The sequence below is a fragment of the Panthera uncia genome, chromosome A2, assembly GCF_023721935.1.
Source record: "Panthera uncia isolate 11264 chromosome A2, Puncia_PCG_1.0, whole genome shotgun sequence".
Lineage (NCBI taxonomy): Eukaryota > Metazoa > Chordata > Mammalia > Carnivora > Felidae > Panthera > Panthera uncia.
The window spans coordinates 10,510,301-10,527,804 of record NC_064816.1 but is presented as its reverse complement, the minus strand read 5'-3'; the positions used below and the strand labels follow the sequence as shown (position 1 = coordinate 10,527,804).

Genomic DNA, 17,504 nt, shown 5'->3' with positions numbered 1-17,504 from the left:
TGAGCCCACTTTGACCCGACTGACCTCTCGTCCCCACCAGACCCTAGCTTCAGACTCCAGCCCAGACCCCAGTACGCGTCCCCTTGACCACTGACCGACTCCATGATCCCGGGGGGGGGGGGCCCCCCGGGGGGGGCACCCCACCCCACCCCACCCCTGACTTGTGACCCCCCTGACCCCCATGTCCTGTATCTCCGCTCCCCTGACTTGAATCCTGCTCTGACCGCCCCCTGACCCTGCCTTGATCCTGGCCTTTCCAATTTCACCAAGATACTCAAGATTTATTCCCACGTGACTGCTGGCCTCATGATCCTTATCTGCACCCCGACCCCTCACGGAGCCCTGACCCTATCATCTATGACCGCCCCCCACAAATACCACCTCTGGCTCTAACCCACCCTGACCTTTGACCCCACCTCTGACCCTCTTTCCACCCCCAACTCAGTGTTCATTCTCTATGATCCTCAATCCTGGCCTTGGCCCTGGGCCTCGCCTCCAACTCCCTTATCTGTCCCTCAAGACCCCCCAACCCTGCCCTGCCCTAACCCCAGAATGCACCCCTCTCCTGCGACCCCATGACTTCCTGACTCTTCAGTACAACCTACTTAATCCTGGCTGCATCCTTACCTGTGGGGAGGATAACTACATCCTCATGACTCCTGATGTCATCCTGTGTATTCTCTGCTATATGCCTGTGACCCTCACCTATCCCACAGCCCACTGTTCTGACCCCTGACCCCATTTTTGGCCCTTCCCCAATTCCACCTTAAGACCCTGGCTGCCACCAATCATAACCCCTGACTATCCCCCCCCCCCCCCCCCCCCCCCCAGTGACCTTAACTTCGTCCTGCAGCCTCTCTTTGGACTCTGTATCTTGGACCCCAGAACCCAACCCCTGCTGGCCTCTGGGGGCTTGTCTCTGACCCCACCCCAAATCCTCCTTCCAGGTTGCATGCCTCAATTGTCTCTTCTCCCCTCCCCCCCTTCCTATTGTGCCCACAGGAACATGGCCAAGAGCGAGAGTCTGATGGGGCAGGTGGCCACAGACTGGATGGACACTGAGTGCCCAGAAGCGAAGCGACTGAAGGTGGTGTCCTTTCTCTGACCCCTGCCCTCGGAGTTCTGGGTGGAGGGCCCCTGATGGTCAGTGGGAGAGTCGTGGGAAGTCTCCGTTTTCCCTGGCTCTGGGGAACAGTCATGGTGGCCGCCCCATCCTGCCCCTCTCTAACCAGGGCCCTGCTCCCAGGTCCGTGTGGGGTCTTCTGGAGCGGAGCCCCTGACCTAGACAGCAACTCTGCTTTCTCACTGTGGGGTCCCACTTTGTCCAGGGTGCCCAGCCTGAAAGTGCTCCGAGCTGGTTTTAAACACCCTTTCCTGTACTGGGGCCACACCCGTGGGCTCTGTCTTGGTCAGCTTACACAGCCGTTACAAAATACCACAGACTGGGGGTCTTAAATGACAGATACTTCTTTTCTCACAGTTCTGCAAGCTGGAAGTCAGGGAACAAGGTGCTGGCAGGGTTGGGTCGTGGTTAGGGCTCTCTTCCGGGCTTGTAGACAGCCGCCTTCTCTGTGTGTCCTCACGTGGTGCTCTTCTGTGTGCATGGAGGGAGAGAGCTCTGGGGTTTCTTCCTCTCCTTACAAGGATCTCAGTCCTGTTGGTTTAGGGCCCCACCCTTATGACCTTGTTTAGCCTTGATTATCTCCTTAAAGGTCTTCTGTCCAAATACTCTTGTTTGTTGGAGGTGAGGGCTTCAACATATGATTTTGGGGGGACAACAGTTCAGTCTGTAACACGTTCCTGCCAACATTCCCTTATACTTGCTAGATGTCTCGAACACACGCAAGCATCCTATTTTGTCTTTCGAAGGACCCTGTAAAGCAGCTGTTGATATAGATCTCAATTCTCAGCCGCCTCTCCCTGGCTAGATTTTAATGTTTGTGAAATGGAGACATCTGTTACAATTGACAGCTGAAAGAAATCTGTTCACCTCAGGCTTTTCTTTTTCTTTCTTATCCCAAAGTGCGTATTAAGTAGATAGCAGAATAGGGTTTATTTATTTATTTATTTATTTTTGAGAGAGAGAGACACAGTGCAAGTGTGGGGAGAGGCAGAGGGAGACACAGAATCTAAAGCAGGCAGGCTCCAGTCTCTGAGCTGTCAGCACAGAGCCCGATGCAGAACTCGAACTCACAAGGCATGAGATCATGACCTGAGCCAAAGTCGGATGCTTAACCGACTGAGCCACCCAAGTGTCCCATGCAATAAGTTTTGATGGCATTTTGGCATTGCAGAATGACAGCATTATCCTGATTTTGCTAATGAGAAGCTCAGAGCTCTAACGTGATCTGTCAGGTGATGGACAGCTAATCAGAAAGGATCAGGGAGGCTGGGACAGCTGTCCATCACCTGGCTCTCCCCTTTCGTGAAATTCAACTCTCCGCCTGGGTCCTTAAGCTCAGGTCTGGCTTTATCAGGCTGTGTTTGGTGCCTGAGGGCTCCTAAATGTCCTGGCAGGCTAGTTAAGAATATTCTGTCCTGAAGGGCACCTGGGTGGCTCAGCCGGTTAAGGGTCCAGTCTTGATTTCATCCAGGTCATGATCTTGAGGTCCTGAGATCGAGCCCCACATTGGGCTCAGTCCAGAGTGTGGAAACTGCTTGGATTCTCCCTCCCCCACTTATGCTCTCTCCCTCTCTCTCTCTCTCTTTCAAAATAAATATACTGAAGAAGAAAAAAAAATTTAAAAATACCAAAAAAAAAAAAAAAAAGAACATTCTGTCCTATTTCCATAACATCACTATGCCTCTTGGACCCTGAGTCTGAAATTTATCAAGCTCCTGCTAGGAGCCCAGGTGCTATGCTTGTGAAGGTAAACTGATACATTTGTGTCTATTTTGTCCTGATACCTCATGTTCATGTTCACAGTACTGGGTAGGAGTCCCACGTGGTATCCAGGGCCGCTCTTTGCTTCTCTCTTTCTATCCCACCCATTCAGCCTTTTTTCAGACTAAAATTGATCCTTGAAGGACCAGCCCCCCACCCCCGCATTTCTTTCACTAGTGATTTGTAGTTTCCAGAATGCAAATTTTGCATTTCTTCTGTTAAATTTAATTCTAAATGTTTTACTCTTCCTGATGCTGTTGTCGTGGGATTGTTCTCTCAATTTCGTTTTCAGCGTGTTCGCGTCTAGGGTATAGACAGGTGTCTACTGACAGGGGCTGTGCTCCGTGTCTTTTCCTTGATCACCCACCTTGGATTCCCAGCCCTCCCCACTTCCTACCCAGATTAAAATCCCACGTCTTCCTTTTATGGGTTCTCTGAGCTCCGGTATGTCAATTTCCTGTTTCCATATGTAGAAAAGAAGCAGGATATTCGTGGTTTCTTGGAGCCGTGTGTGCATCTCCACGAGAGAAAGCTGTGAGGATGCCCAGACTGTCCCTCTAACTATCTCTCGACTCTTTGTGAGAGCCTGGGTCCTTGTGCCTCCAGGTAGAGGACCCTGGAGTGGGGGCCGAGGATGCTGTGGATTGTCGCCAGTGGACTCAACACCACCTGGTTGCAGCTGACATCCGTGTGGCACCAGCCATGGCCTTGACGCCCCCACAGGGCGATGTGGATGCTGATGGCGTGGATGTCAACGTGCGTGGCCCGGGTCAGTGGTGATGCCTTCCCCCTCCAAGGATCCCCTTACCAGTCCTACCTGGGAAAAGTTGCATCTGGGTCTGTGTCCTGGGGAGAGTTGGGTCTGTCTGGGGGTGTGTGTTAATCAGGACTCTTGGTTGTAAGTCATAATAGCCCAACTCAAACTAGTTTAAGTAAAACGAAAGATTTACTGGCTCTTGTAACCGAAAGCATCATGGATATTTGGGTCCAGGACTCCAGCCCGAGGAGGCTTTCTCCGGGGGGCACGATAGCCACAGGCCTGACCAACCTTGTAAAACCTTTATTACCAGGGCGCCTGGGTAGCTCAGTCAATTAAGCATCTGACTCTTGGTTTCAGCTCAGGTCCTGATCTCACAGTTCGTGGGTTCAAGGCCCACACCAGACTCTGTGGTGACAGCATGGAGCCTGCTTGGGAATCTCCCTCTCTTTCCTCTCTCCTCTCTTTCTGCCTTTTCTGACCACTCACCCACGCTCAGTCTCTTTCAAAATAAATAAATAAACATTAAAAAGAAAAAAATAAAACCTTCATTACCAGTTACCCTAGCAAAAGTCCCAGGATGAGTTCTGATTGGATGGACTAGAGTCACCTGCCCATCCCTCAACTAATCAGTGTGACCGGGGGGCTGGAATATGCAGATTGACTGCAGGTCTGGGCCTAATGCCTCTCCTTGAGCCAAGGATTGGGTTTAGCTCTACTCGGGGCTTGAGGATGGAAAATGGGGTGCTTATGGCTCCCTAAGGGAAACGAGCAAATGCTCATGCAGAGCGTAGCAGATCACATTATTTGGATTCTCTCGGATCTGTCTTTCCTGCATTTCAGGGTATTCCTACCCCAGCTCGTTTTGCTTTCATTCCAAATGACCTGCACTGATGGCTCTTTTCTGAAATTCCTCAGGCCACCAGGGCCTGAAGTGCCTGGGATTTTATGTCTCTGGGGTGGTTCTTTTTTTTTTTTTTTTAAGTTTATTTATTTATTTTTGAGAGACAGAGAAAGAGAGAGACAGAGAATCCCAAGCAGGCTCCGCGCTCTGTCAGCGCAGAGCCTGATGCGGGGCTCGAACTAATGAACCGTGAGATTATGACCTGAGCCGAAATCAAGAGTTGGGCGCTTAACCAACTGACCCACCAGGCTCCCCCTGGGGTGGTTCTTCACTAGCGGGTGGGGGAGCGTGAAAGACACAGCTCCTTTGCCTCAAGCGGGATTACACCTCTGCGGTACCTGAGTCCCCCTTCAGGTCGGGCTGAAATAACCCCCTGGGAATTTGCCTGACGTTCAACGCTTGCTTCTTCCTCCCTCCCTTGTCCTGTATCTGCCTTGGGAGCCCTTCTGTGACAAGTCACCTGCCCGTGCATCCTTATCCTGCCCTGGCTTCTCGGGTACCTGGCACAGATGCCATGCGTGTCTGTGTGTGCGTGCATGCACTCGCATGTGCATGTGTACACACGTGCACACGGGGGTGCAGATGGGAGGACTCGTCGCTCCCTCTTGTGACCCTTGTGTCCTGCTTCCTGCTAATGCAATGCCTCAGTCGCATTCGCTGGCAAGGCCCCCTGTGCCCACCTCCCCGTGACACATTCCCGGCCTTTGCAGACGGCTTCACCCCACTGATGCTGGCCTCTTTCTGTGGCGGGGCTCTGGAGCCAATGCCCACCGAGGAGGATGAGGCAGAAGACGCGTCAGCGAGCATCATCTCAGACCTGATCTGCCAGGGAGCCCAGCTTGGGGCACGGACTGACCGCACGGGCGAGACAGCCCTGCACCTCGCTGCCCGCTATGCCCGGGCCGATGCGGCCAAGCGGCTGCTGGATGCCGGGGCAGACACCAATGCCCAGGACCATTCAGGCCGCACTCCTTTGCACACTGCTGTCACCGCTGATGCCCAAGGCGTCTTCCAGGTGAGGTGGACCTGCCCCTTTGGACTTCGGAGCTGGCAGCCGACATGAGGCATCAGCCAGGCCTGGGTTTGAGCCCCGGTCCTATGAGACGGAGCTTGCTTTTCTCCTTTGTTAAATGGGGGTCTGTGGGATTATGGGGCCTGGCGGGTACCTGCTTCCTGGACTTCATGGAGTCTATAGGGGACGTGGGGGTTGGGGAGCTCAGGGGACTTGGAGATGTACCTGGTCCTTCTGTTCCTGCCGTGACCCTCCCTTCTGCACACCTTCCCTTCTAGATTCTCATCCGGAACCGCTCCACAGACCTGGATGCCCGCATGGCGGATGGTTCAACGGCGCTAATCCTCGCAGCCCGTCTGGCGGTGGAGGGCATGGTGGAAGAACTCATTGCCAGCCATGCTGATGTCAATGCTGTGGATGAGCTTGGTACGCTGTGGGGAGTAGCCGTGGGTGGAGGCTGAGAGGAGGCACCTGGGCCCTGACTGTAGGTGTTAACTCACACCCACACTGAGACCCAATCACTGAAACTCACGCACGTGCAACAGTGTTTTGTTTTTTGTTTTTTGTTTTTAATGTTTATTTTTTGTTTATTTTTGAGAGAGAGACAGAGTGTGAGTGGGGGGAGGGGCAGAGAGAGGGAGACAGAACCCGAAGCAGGCTCCGGGCTCCAAGCTGTCCGCACAGAGCCCGATGCGGGGCTGGAACTCACGAACCGTGAGATCACGACGTGAGCCGAAGTTGGATGCTTAACCGACTGAGCCACCTAGGCGTCCCACGTGTAACAGAGTTTTGATGTGGACTTACACTCACATGTTTTGTGTGTGTGTGTGTGTGTGTGTGTGTGTGTGTGTGTGGCATTTGCTAGCCCATATGACACCTCCGTGACTTAGAAAAAGGTGGCCTTCCCGAAGACACTTCATTTCCGTTTGCTTTAGCAGAAGAACTTACTGTGCTGCCCTCTGCTGGACAGCTGGTATAGTACATTTGCAAATTGGCCAAATCCATACGTGATGGCAAATACCTCTGTGGAGGTGGCTTGCTTGCACAGATCCCGACCTTTCTGGAGCAGGTGTTCTCAACCTCTGCACCATTTACACTTGGGGTTGGATGATTCTTTGTGCTGGGGGCTGTCCTTGCAATGTAGGATATTAAACAGCGTCCCTGGCCTTGACCCACTAGATGCCAGCAGCACCCCACTCCCCAGCTGCGACAACCAAAAATGTCTCCAGACATTGGCAAATGCCCCTGGGTGGGGGGATCACCTCTGTTTGAGAACTGTGGCTCTGGAGAACCACCGTCCAGTAGGACTTTCTGTGTTGATGGAAGTCATTCTTGGTCTGTGATGAGCAATGTGGTGGCCCCTGGCCACATGTGGTGGCTTTTGAGCACTTGAAATGTGGCTAGGGCAAATGAAGAGCTAAATGTTTTCTTTCATTTAATTTTTTAAACTTTGTTTTGCCTGCTTTCTTTAACAAGCTTTATTTATTTATTTTTAAAAATGTTTTTATTTATTTTGAGACAGAGAGAGACAGAGTGCAAGCAGGGGAGGGGCAGAGAGAGGGGGAGACACAGAATCCGAAGCAGGCTCCAGGCTCCGAGCTGTTAGCACAGAGCCTGACGCGGGGCTCGAACTCACGGACCGTGAGATCATGACCTGAGCTGAAGTCGGATGCTTAACCGACTGAGCCACCCAGGTGCCCCTAAAAAGCTTTATTTAGATGTAATTCACATACAATACAATTCAGCCATTTAAAGTATGAAATCCAGTGGCTTTTAGTATAATCACATAGTTGTGCAACTATCATCATAGTAAATTTTATTTTATTTATTTTTAATGTTCATTTATTTTTGAGACAGAGAGAGACACAGCATGAGCGGGGAAGGGGCAGAGAGAGAGAGGGAGACACAGAATCTGAAGCAGGCTCCAGGCTCTGAGCTGTCAGCACAGAGCCCGACGTGGGGCTCGAACTCACGAACTGTCAGATCATGACCTGAGCCGAAGTCGGACGCTTAACCGACTGAGCCACCCAGGCGCCCCTCATCATAGTAAATTTTAGAACATTTTCACCACCTGGAAGAAAAGCCCTCACCATTAGCTGACACCCTCCAATCTTCTTACCTTCCCAGCCGTAGACAACCACTTAAACACATACTTTCTGTATGGATTTTCCTACTCTGAATGTTTCCTAACATTCATTGGCTGCTGCTCCTATGAACATTCATGTACCGGTTTTTGTGTAGACATATGTTTTCATTTCTCTTGGGTACACAACTAGGAGCGAAATTGCTGAGTCATATGGTAACTCTGTGTTGAATCTTATGAGGAGCGGCCAGACTTTTCCACAGTACCTGCCCTGTGTCACATTCCTGCTGGCCGTGCATGAGGGTTCCAGTTTCTTCACGTGCTTGCGGATAGTTGTTATTAACTGTCTTTTGTTACAGCCTTTCTAGTGGGTGTGAATTGGTATCTCGTTGTGGTCTTGATTTTTATTTCCCTGGTGGCTAATGATGTTGAGCATATTTCCATGTGCTTATTGGCCATGTGTATATCTGGTTTGGAAAAATGTCTATTTTGATGCTTTGCCCGTTTTTTAAAAAGTTAACTTATTATTTGAAAGAGAGAGAGAGAGAGAGCATGTGCACGAGTGGGGGAGGGGCAGAGAAAGAGGGAGAGAGAGAGAGAATCCCAAACAGGCTTCATTCTCAGCATGGAGGTTACCCGAGGGCTTGATTCCACAATGGTGAGATTTTGACCTGAGCCAAAATCAAGAGTCAGACGCCCAAATGACTAAGCCACTTGGGCGTCCCTGCCTGTTTTTAAATTGGGTTTTTGTTTTTTTATTATTGAGTTAGAAGACTTCTTTATATATTTTTGGTATAAGTCTCTTATCAGATATGTGGTTTATAAAGATTTGTCCCATTTTGCAGGTTTTCTTTTCGCTTTCTTGGTGGTGTCCTTAGAAGCACAGACATTTTAGGGGCGCCTGGGTGGCTCAGTCGGTTAAGCGTCCGACTTCAGCTCAGGTCACGATCTCACGGTCTGTGAGTCCGTGAGTTCGAGCCCCGCGTCGGGCTCTGGGCTGATGGCTCAGAGCCTGGAGCCTGCTTCCGATTTTGTGTCTCCCTCTCTCTCTGCCCCTCCCCTGTTCATGCTCTATCTCTCTCTGTCTCAAAAATAAATAAACGTTAAAAAAAAAAATTAAAAAAAAAAAAAGCACAGACATTTTAATTTAGATGAGATCCAATTTATCTATTTCTGTTGTTTTGTTTTGTTTTGGTTTGTTTTTTTTTGGTGTCCTAGCTAAGAATCCTTTGCCTAAATCAAGGTCATGAAGTTTTACTCCTCTGTTTTCCTCTAAATGTTTTATAGTTTGAGCCCTTACATGTAGATATTTGATTCATTTGAGTTGACTTTTGTATTTGGTGTGAGGTAGGGATCCAGCCCCGTTCTTTTGCACGTGGAGATCCAGTTGTCCCAGCACCATTTGTTGAGAAGGCTAGCCTTTCCCTATTGAATGGTCTTGGCAGCTGTGTTGTTTAATTTTAATCAGTGTAAATCTAAAGAGCAGTGTGTGCTTGGTGGCTACTGCATTGGACAGGCACAGCGCTAGCTACAACCGAGTGAGGTCCACATAGTACCCCTGCCTGTGTATGGAGAGTCACGCACTGTAGGTGTGCACATACATGCACAGTGTCTCTCTTGGACAGAGAGCGTCCTCCCACAGGTCTGCACATATAGGGACCCAAACACATGATCAGGTACTCATGGGAGGTCCCCCCACCCACCTGCCTGCCAGGCCATATTCTAGACACTTTCTGCCCCCCCGGCCGTGGGACCCTAGCAAATGAGCTTAGTCCTAACCCTAACTTCTCCCCCCACCCCCTACAGGGAAATCAGCCTTACACTGGGCAGCAGCCGTCAACAATGTGGAGGCCACGTTGGCCCTGCTCAAAAATGGAGCCAACAAGGACATGCAGGATAGCAAGGTGAGCCCCAGCCCTTGACCCACCAGGCAGTCAGCCCTAAATATGGCAAAGAGCAGGGTGGGGTGGGTTAGTGGGGGCATTCATCTTGCCTGCAGCCAAGTTAGGATTTGGACCTAACAGCCTCTAACAGTGGATTAGAGGAGGAAGCGTGTGGCAGTTGCTGTGTGACCTTGGGCAAATCGCTGAACATCTCTGAACCTCAGTGTCCTCATCTGTGAAGTGGGGAGGCAACAGTACCCACCTCGTTGTTGTCTCCTGAGGATTCACTGAAATAACGCATTTGCAAAATGCTTAGTAGATCCTCAATAAAAGGTAACTGTTAACGATCATTGTTTTAAAAGCCTTGCAGGGTGAAATTACTCTCCTCATTTTATAAATGGGAAGAGTGAGGCTCAGAGGGGCACAGGGATGGATTCTGTCCTTATCTGACATTTGGATATTTTATCCATTACAGATTTTTTGGCCAACAAGCGTAATTTAAGAAAGGGTTGCATTAAAATATCATTTAGTTTGATGATTGACTTTAAAAAAATTTTTTTTTTTTTTAACATTCATTTATTATTGAAAGACAGAGTCAGAGCGTGAGCAGGGGAGGGGCAGAGGGAGAGGGAGACACAGAATCCGAAGCAGGCTCCAGGCTCTGAGCTGTCGGCACAGGGCCCGACTTGGTGCTTGAACTCAACAAACCGCGAGATCATGACCTGAGCTGAAGTCGGACGCTCAACCGACTGAGCCACCCAGGCGCCCCCGATGATTGGTTTTTGACGCCCCCTTAAGTTTTGTGACTAAGGGGAGTGCCTCACTTTCCTCACCCTAGTCCTGGCCCTGGGGTATGACGCTTAGTAGGCACTGGACGGATGAGCTTTAAAGGAAAGAACTTGCCTAGTTTCCCCTCAGCAGAGCCGGGATCCCATCCAAGCTCTGCTGGGCTGGAGAGTGTGGCTTCTTAGCTGGTTTCCACCAGAGGCTAGAAGGCCGCCAGACCTTGGCCAGGAGTTAATCCGGGGTCTTGGGATGCTGATCTGTCGTGGGTTCTGTGCCTCACTCCCGCTCAGGAGGAAACTCCACTCTTTCTGGCCGCCCGGGAGGGCAGCTATGAGGCTGCCAAGCTGCTGCTGGACCACTTCGCCAACCGCGAGATCACAGACCACCTGGACAGGCTGCCGCGGGACGTGGCCCAGGAGCGGCTGCACCAGGACATCGTGCGCCTGCTGGACCAGCCCAGTGGGCCCCGGAGCCCTCCCGGCCCGCACGGCCTGGGGCCCCTCCTCTGCCCACCGGGGGCCTTCCTCCCGGGCCTCAAGGTGGCACAGTCTGGGGGCAAGAAGAGCCGGAGGCCACCCGGGAAGGCGGGGCTGGGGCCGCAGGGCGCCCGGGGGCGGGGCAAGAAGCTGACGCTGGCCTGCCCCGGTCCCCTGGCCGAGAGCTCGGTCACGCTGTCGCCCGTGGACTCGCTGGACTCCCCGCGGCCCTTCGGTGGGCCCCCCGCGTCCCCTGGCGGCTTCTCCCTCGAGGGGCCCTACGCGGCTGCCACCGCCACGGCTGTGTCCCTGGCGCAGCTCGGTGGCGCGAGCCGGGCCGGTCTAGGGCGCCAGCCCCCCGGGGGCTGCGTGCTCAGCTTGGGTCTGCTGAACCCCGTGGCCGTTCCCCTCGACTGGGCCCGGCTGCCGCCACCTGCCCCGCCGGGCCCCTCGTTCCTGCTGCCGCTGGCGCCGGGACCCCAGCTGCTGAACCCCGGGACCCCCGTGTCGCCCCAGGAGCGGCCCCCACCGTACCTGGCGGCCCCGGGACACGGCGAGGAGTACCCGGCAGCCGGCGCCCACGGCAGCCCCCCCAAGGCCCGCTTCCTGAGGGTCCCCAGCGAGCACCCTTACCTGACCCCCTCCCCCGAGTCCCCCGAGCACTGGGCCAGCCCCTCGCCTCCCTCCCTCTCGGACTGGTCAGACTCCACGCCCAGCCCAGCCACTGCCACCGGGCCCGCGGCCACAGCCGCTGGGGCGCTGCCTGCCCAGCCGCTCCCCCTTTCCGTTCCAGGCCCGCTAGCTCAGGCCCAGACCCAGCTGGGGCCCCAGCCCGAAGTCACCCCCAAGAGGCAGGTGTTGGCCTGAGAGCTCTCCAGTTCCTGGGTCTTGGGTGGCTGAACAGACATCCTGTCCTGATTCTCTCTCTCCCCCCGCTTCCTTTGTAGACCTTTCCCTTCTCTTTTCTCTCCACCAGCCTCCTCGCACCGGTCCGACTCCCCCTCGAAGTGTGGCTGAGATAGGTCCGCAGCCTCGGCTTTCAGTCCTGCTTTATTTATAGGGGGTGCGGGCTGACTCCCCCCCACCCCCTGGGTCTTGAGATGAGCCTGGGGCCTCCTCCTGCACCCCCCCATCCCCATGCTTCCGTCCCTCCTCCCTCTCCTGCCTCCTCTGGTCTCTCTCCTTACACTCTGACACGAGTGAATTATTATTATTTTTTTTTACATTTTGTATAGAAACAAATTCATTTAAACAAACTTATTATTATTATTATTTTTTACAAAATATATATATGGAGACGCTCCCTGCCCCTGCAAACCCCCCAGTGCCCCCGTGGGGCTGAGTCTGTGGGCCCATTCGGCCAAGCTGGATCCTGTGTACCGAGTACACGGGCATGACCGGGATCCTGTGTACCGAGTACACAACCCTGGTGTGTACCAAGTAGGCACCCTTGGGCGCACCCTCTGGGGCGGGGGGCGGGTGAGACTTGGGAGCCTGTTTCCTCCCCCATGTCCCTCACTTCACTGCATTCCAGATGGAACTTGTTCTATAGCTTTGCTGGGGGGAGGGCTCTTCTGGCCCAGAGAGCCCGCCCCAGGTCCCCCCAACCCTAGAGCCGGGGCCATCTCTCTTGGGGAGCTGGGTGGGGGTGGCTGGTGAGAACGTGAGGACCAGGGGAGATGTGTGCATGTCATTTTGCCTCCCTCTAAATACGGGACTGCAGGAAGGGAATGAGCTGCCTGGTGGCACCCCTCCCCTGGTACTTCCCCACTCCCACCCCCCCGCCCAGCCCCGGGGGCAAAATAGAAGTATTTTTAGGCTATTTTTGTAATGTGGCTTCTGGTCACTATCCCTGTGTAGCTAAATTCCCTTGCATTGTACAGCCCCCAGTCCCCTCACCACCTAATAAAGGAATAGTTAACACTCAGTGTCCTTGGTCTGTGTCTCGAGAAGGTGGGGGGTGGGGGGTAGTGGTGGGCCTTCTATACCTCTGGGGCCGACTTGAGTTCCCATCATGGGTTGAACCCATGCAGCTTGCCAGCTCCTGCTTCCTCTCTTGGCAGATGACTCTGCTGATTAGTTCAGAGGTGGTCACCTGACTTCAGGTGAGCCAATCAGATTCCCTTTCCCCAGAAGTTCCTTAATGCAGATGCTGAGAAAGAGGTCAGTTGGGGCTTCTAAGGCCATGGGCAGATGGAGAACTATGGGTGGCTAGTTTTATTGGCGGGGGGTGGGGGGAGTGCTTGGGTGGCTCCAGAGACTTGGAGGCAGTATCTGAGTTCCAGTTGGAGCGTCCATTCTAGTTAATTGAGCGTGCATTCCGTTGGCACCAACAGGTATTTAATAATTGCCTCCTAAGTGCCCGATGCTGCTTCTGCATGAATCTCACCTCTACCTTGTGCTCCCTTGGGTTCTGGAGACAATGCTGCACGTGTGTAATAAGTACTCCTTTGCACGTACCAGCGTAGATGGATTTCTCTGTCTTGCAACCAGTTGTGCCCCCAAACAAGGTTGTGTTTGCACTGGGACCCTCCGGGAAAGGAGGATGGGAGAATGTTCACTGATTCCTCCTGTCATTTTGTCATCGGCAGGTCCCTTCCCTTGCCTCCACGCTGACCTCGGTTCCTGAGTTTTGCCAAGAAAGAATTCAGAGCTAAACTCTCAAGTAAGTGAGAGTTGAATGGCAGTTAAAGAGACCTACAGATGGCAACTACACCAGGGGTCAGGGGTGTCTTGTTTTTTATACTTGCATGGGTTATAGGTCATAGCTAGGGGAGTCTCTAATTGCCTCCAATCATCTAAGGGACTCCTCCTGCCGGTTGGGAGGAGGGCATTGGGGGCCCTATATGGTCCTTGTGGAACCCTCATGGCAGCCTTCCCGCAGCAGGGGTGTCAAAACCGCGATGTAAATGTATAGTTATGAAGCTATGGAGGGCAGCAGTTATAGGGAAGAACCCCTCCCCCCCCAGTCCCTCCCCTTGACTCTGTCTGCCGTTTGGAATTTGATTTCCTCTCTTTTTATCAGTCAGAAAGGATCTCTTCCCTGCTCATATCTAGCTAACTGCCTACTCTACCAATTTGGAGTGTTCTTGGTTGCCAGTGACACAAAAAAACCTACTCAATAGGCTTAAACAGAAAGAGAATTTATTAGCTCATATAACTAAGAAGGACCAGCTTCGGGAAGATTGGATCTAGCAACTCAAATGAGGTAGGCGAACAAGTTCTGAGTTTCTCTTTATCTCTACAGCTTTTTCTCTGGGTATCAGTTTCACCCTCGGGCTCCACATAGTACCCTTACTATGTAGCATCGCCCTCCTTCTGTGTTAGCAAAGTAGGTGCAAAGATCACAGACCATATTACACTTTCCAGAGAATTGAGAAGCTTCTAGTTTCGAGGTGGATTTTGTAGTGACCTCAACCGGGTCAGGCATCCATCTTCTAACTTAGGGTTTCTCAACATCGGCAGTATTGGCATTTGGGACCCGATCGTTCTTTGCTCTGGGGGCCGCCCTGGGCATTGTCAAATGTTTAACAGCAGCTCGGGCCTCCACCCACTAGATGCCAGCAGCAGCCTCTCCTCCATTGTGACAACCGGAAATGCTTCCAGACATGCCAGTTGTTCCCTGGGAGTGGGGGGGGATTGCCTTTGAGCACCACTGCATGAACGAGTCACTAGGGCAATGGGGCATGGAATGTGCAGATTCCTTAAAGCAGTCACTCTCTGCTCTGGAACTGGACGTGGCGTATGTTTAGGGACGATCAGGTTTGCAGATGCAGGCATTCTGTGGAAGCAACCAAGTGTTCACGCCACCTCTCTTCCTTGGGCTAAATCTTTGGAGATGGAATAATCTCTTTCATTGTTGTCTCAAGTTTATTTTATGCACGTTCCTCTAGCCTCTGCATGCTTGCTGGGCGCTTACTGTATGCCAAAGCCTGGACTAGTTGTTGGGGGTAGAATGATGACTTATATGGCCCGCTCTCTGCTCTTCTGGAATTTTGAGCTAGTTAGAGGATGTATAGTGGGTGTCCACTATGTCCCTGTGGATCTTGACAGAGGTTGACAGAGTCTGGGAACCCCTAAAACTCTCTATCTGTGGCTTTCTTTTGTATGGGGCAGGAATAGCCCTCAAGAACGAGGGGTGGTCGGGAGCTAATGGATAAACACCCTCGCCTCCTTTCTATTCTGTGGGAGAAATTCAGAGGTGTGTTTGCGCAGCCTCAGAGGATGCCCTTTGGGATTGATCCCCATTGCCCATGGCAGCAACTAACTCTTCCTCACTGAGACTCTCTGGGGTGTTCCTTTTTGAAATGTCCCGACTGGATGTTTCTGGCATAATTTTTCAAATAAATCCTTTGCACTTGAATCCTTGGCCCAAGAGAAGTCCATCTTAGCTGTGTACATGAGTTGACTCTTGGAGCGGAGAAACCAAAATGTCTGTTGGGGTGGAAGCCATTTGGGGGATCCTTTTTTCTGAGTGCTACTCGAGGGAGGAAAAAGTCATTCTCCCAACCCACACTGCCTACTTTGTCATGCAACCCTGACTTTGTGTAAACAGGGCATTGGAGACGCTTGTCTCACAAAGGGGAGCTACTTTCATATCTGGTGGACCCAACTTTTTGTAAGTACATGGGAGTCTTCTCTAGGGGTGTCAGGTGGGAGAACAGGAAGTCTGCAGCAGTGGTTAAGGAAAATGAGCTAGTGGGGTTCGAAGATCCATGTGCATGTGACTTTACTGGTACCCACAAGATTCGGAGACACTTGGATTCATTGTCCTAGTTGACTTCTTGACTGAAAGGACAATGATAGAATAGCTCTGTGTCTCTCTTTGCCCCTCTGTGCTACCCTCACCCTTCTCTCCATTCTGTTCTGTGCTTGGGAGGATGACTCAGGTAGATGGAACCATCGGGCTCCTTTAACCTCTGGCTTCCACTTGGATTTGGCCAATGGGGTGGAAGATTAGGGAATAGAATGTATTTATTTCCTTGGTTCCACACCTGCAGGATAGCTGTGGTGCTCTCCATCTAGCTGCCCTCTGTGAGTTTGGGTAATTATTCCCTCTCCTTCCCCTTGGCCCTTCTGGCCTAAGGGTGGTAAAGTCTCTCTACCATTGCAAGCCCAAGGTACAGCAGCATGCCTTTCCTACATCCTGCTCACTCTATTATCATTTATCTATCATCTATCTATCATCTATCTATCTATCTGTCATCTATCTATTATCTATTTATCTATCTATCTGTCATCTATCAATAATCTGCCATCACCAGTGACCTGCTGTCACTACAGTTTTGCCTTTCTGGAGTTTCCTACAAATGGGGTCATGCAGCGCGTTGCGTTTTGAATCTGGCTTTCAAAACTCAACATGCCGCTTTTGAGATTCATCCATATCATTAGATGTGTCGATCATTATGTGTATTCCTTTTTATTGCTGACAACAGTATGCGTGACGCGTGTGACCGATATATGACAATTTTTCAGCTTAGGGACATTTCGGTAATTTTCGGTTTTAGGTGTTATGAATACACTTGCCGTGAACGTTGATTATATGGGTTTGTGTGCATTTCTCTGCGGTATTTTTCTCAGGAGTGAAATGGCTAGGTTTCACGGTGTTTGTCAACTTTTTCAGACCCTGTCAAGCTGTTTTCGCAAGCGGCTGTACATGTTGTGTTCCCACCGGCAAAGCATGACCTATGCAGATGTCCGCGTCTTTGTTAACGCTTGGAATTGTCACCCTCTTTGGTGTCAGCTATTCCGGTGATACGGTGGTATTTCATTGTGCTTTTCATGGCGTGTAATGTGAAAATGAGTGCATTTCTTCATGTGCTCATTGAAGATTCATCATGTTTTTAAAATGTGTTCAATGTTTATTCATTTATTTGAATTTTATTTTTAAAAAATTTTTAATTTTTTTTATTTAATTAAAACAAATTTTTTTTTAAATATGAAATGTATTGTCAAGTTGGTTTCCATACAACACCCAGTGCTCATCCCAACAGGTGCCCTCCTCCATGCCCGTCACCCACTTTCCTCTCCCTCCCACCCCCAATGTTTATTTATTTTTGAGAGCGACAGAGAGCGAGTGGGGGAGGGGCAGAGAGAGAGGGAGACAGAATCCGAAGCAGGTTCCAGGCTCCGGGCTGTCAGCACAGAGCCCGATGTGGGGCTTGAACTCATGAACTGTGAGATCATGACCCGAGCCGAAGTCAGATGCTTAACCAACAGAGCCACCCAGGCGCCCCAAGATTCATCATCTTCAGTGAAGTGTGTGTTCAAGTCTTTTCCCACTTAAAATTTTTTTTTATTTTTAAAAATAACAGGGACACCGGGGTGGCTCAGTTGGTTCAGCATCCGACTTCGGCTCAGGTCATGATTTCATGGTTGACGAGTTTGAGCCCCGCGTCGGTCTCTTTGTCGTCTGCACCGAGCCTGCTTCTGAGATTCTCTGTCCCTCTCTCTCTCTCTCTCTGTGCCTCCCCAGCTTGCGTGCTTTCTCCCTCAAAAATAAATAGACATTAAAAAAATTAATAAAACAGGGACACCTGGGTGGCTCAGTTGGTTAAGCGACCAACCTCAGCTCGGGTCATGATCTCACAGTTCGTGGGTGTGAGCCCCGAGTCGGGCTCTGGACTGACAGCTCAGACCCTGGAACCTGCTTGGGATTCTGTGTCTCCCTCTCTGTCTGCCCCTCCTCCATTCATGCTCTGTCTCTCGCTGTCTCAAAG

General features: G+C 51.5%; 1 protein-coding gene across 1 annotated transcript in view; it reads left to right on the top strand.

Moving 5' to 3' along the window:
* NOTCH3 (notch receptor 3) overlaps nt 1-12,708 on the top strand; it is a 35,677-nt gene extending 22,969 nt beyond the window's left edge. The window contains 6 exon segments of the mRNA XM_049640076.1: nt 1,003-1,087; nt 3,491-3,653; nt 5,256-5,560; nt 5,836-5,983; nt 9,447-9,544; nt 10,600-12,708. Of these exon segments, the coding sequence (XP_049496033.1) occupies nt 1,003-1,087; nt 3,491-3,653; nt 5,256-5,560; nt 5,836-5,983; nt 9,447-9,544; nt 10,600-11,652 (1,852 nt within the window). The 3' untranslated portion in view covers nt 11,653-12,708.
* The last annotated feature ends 4,796 nt before the right edge of the window (nt 12,709-17,504 follow it).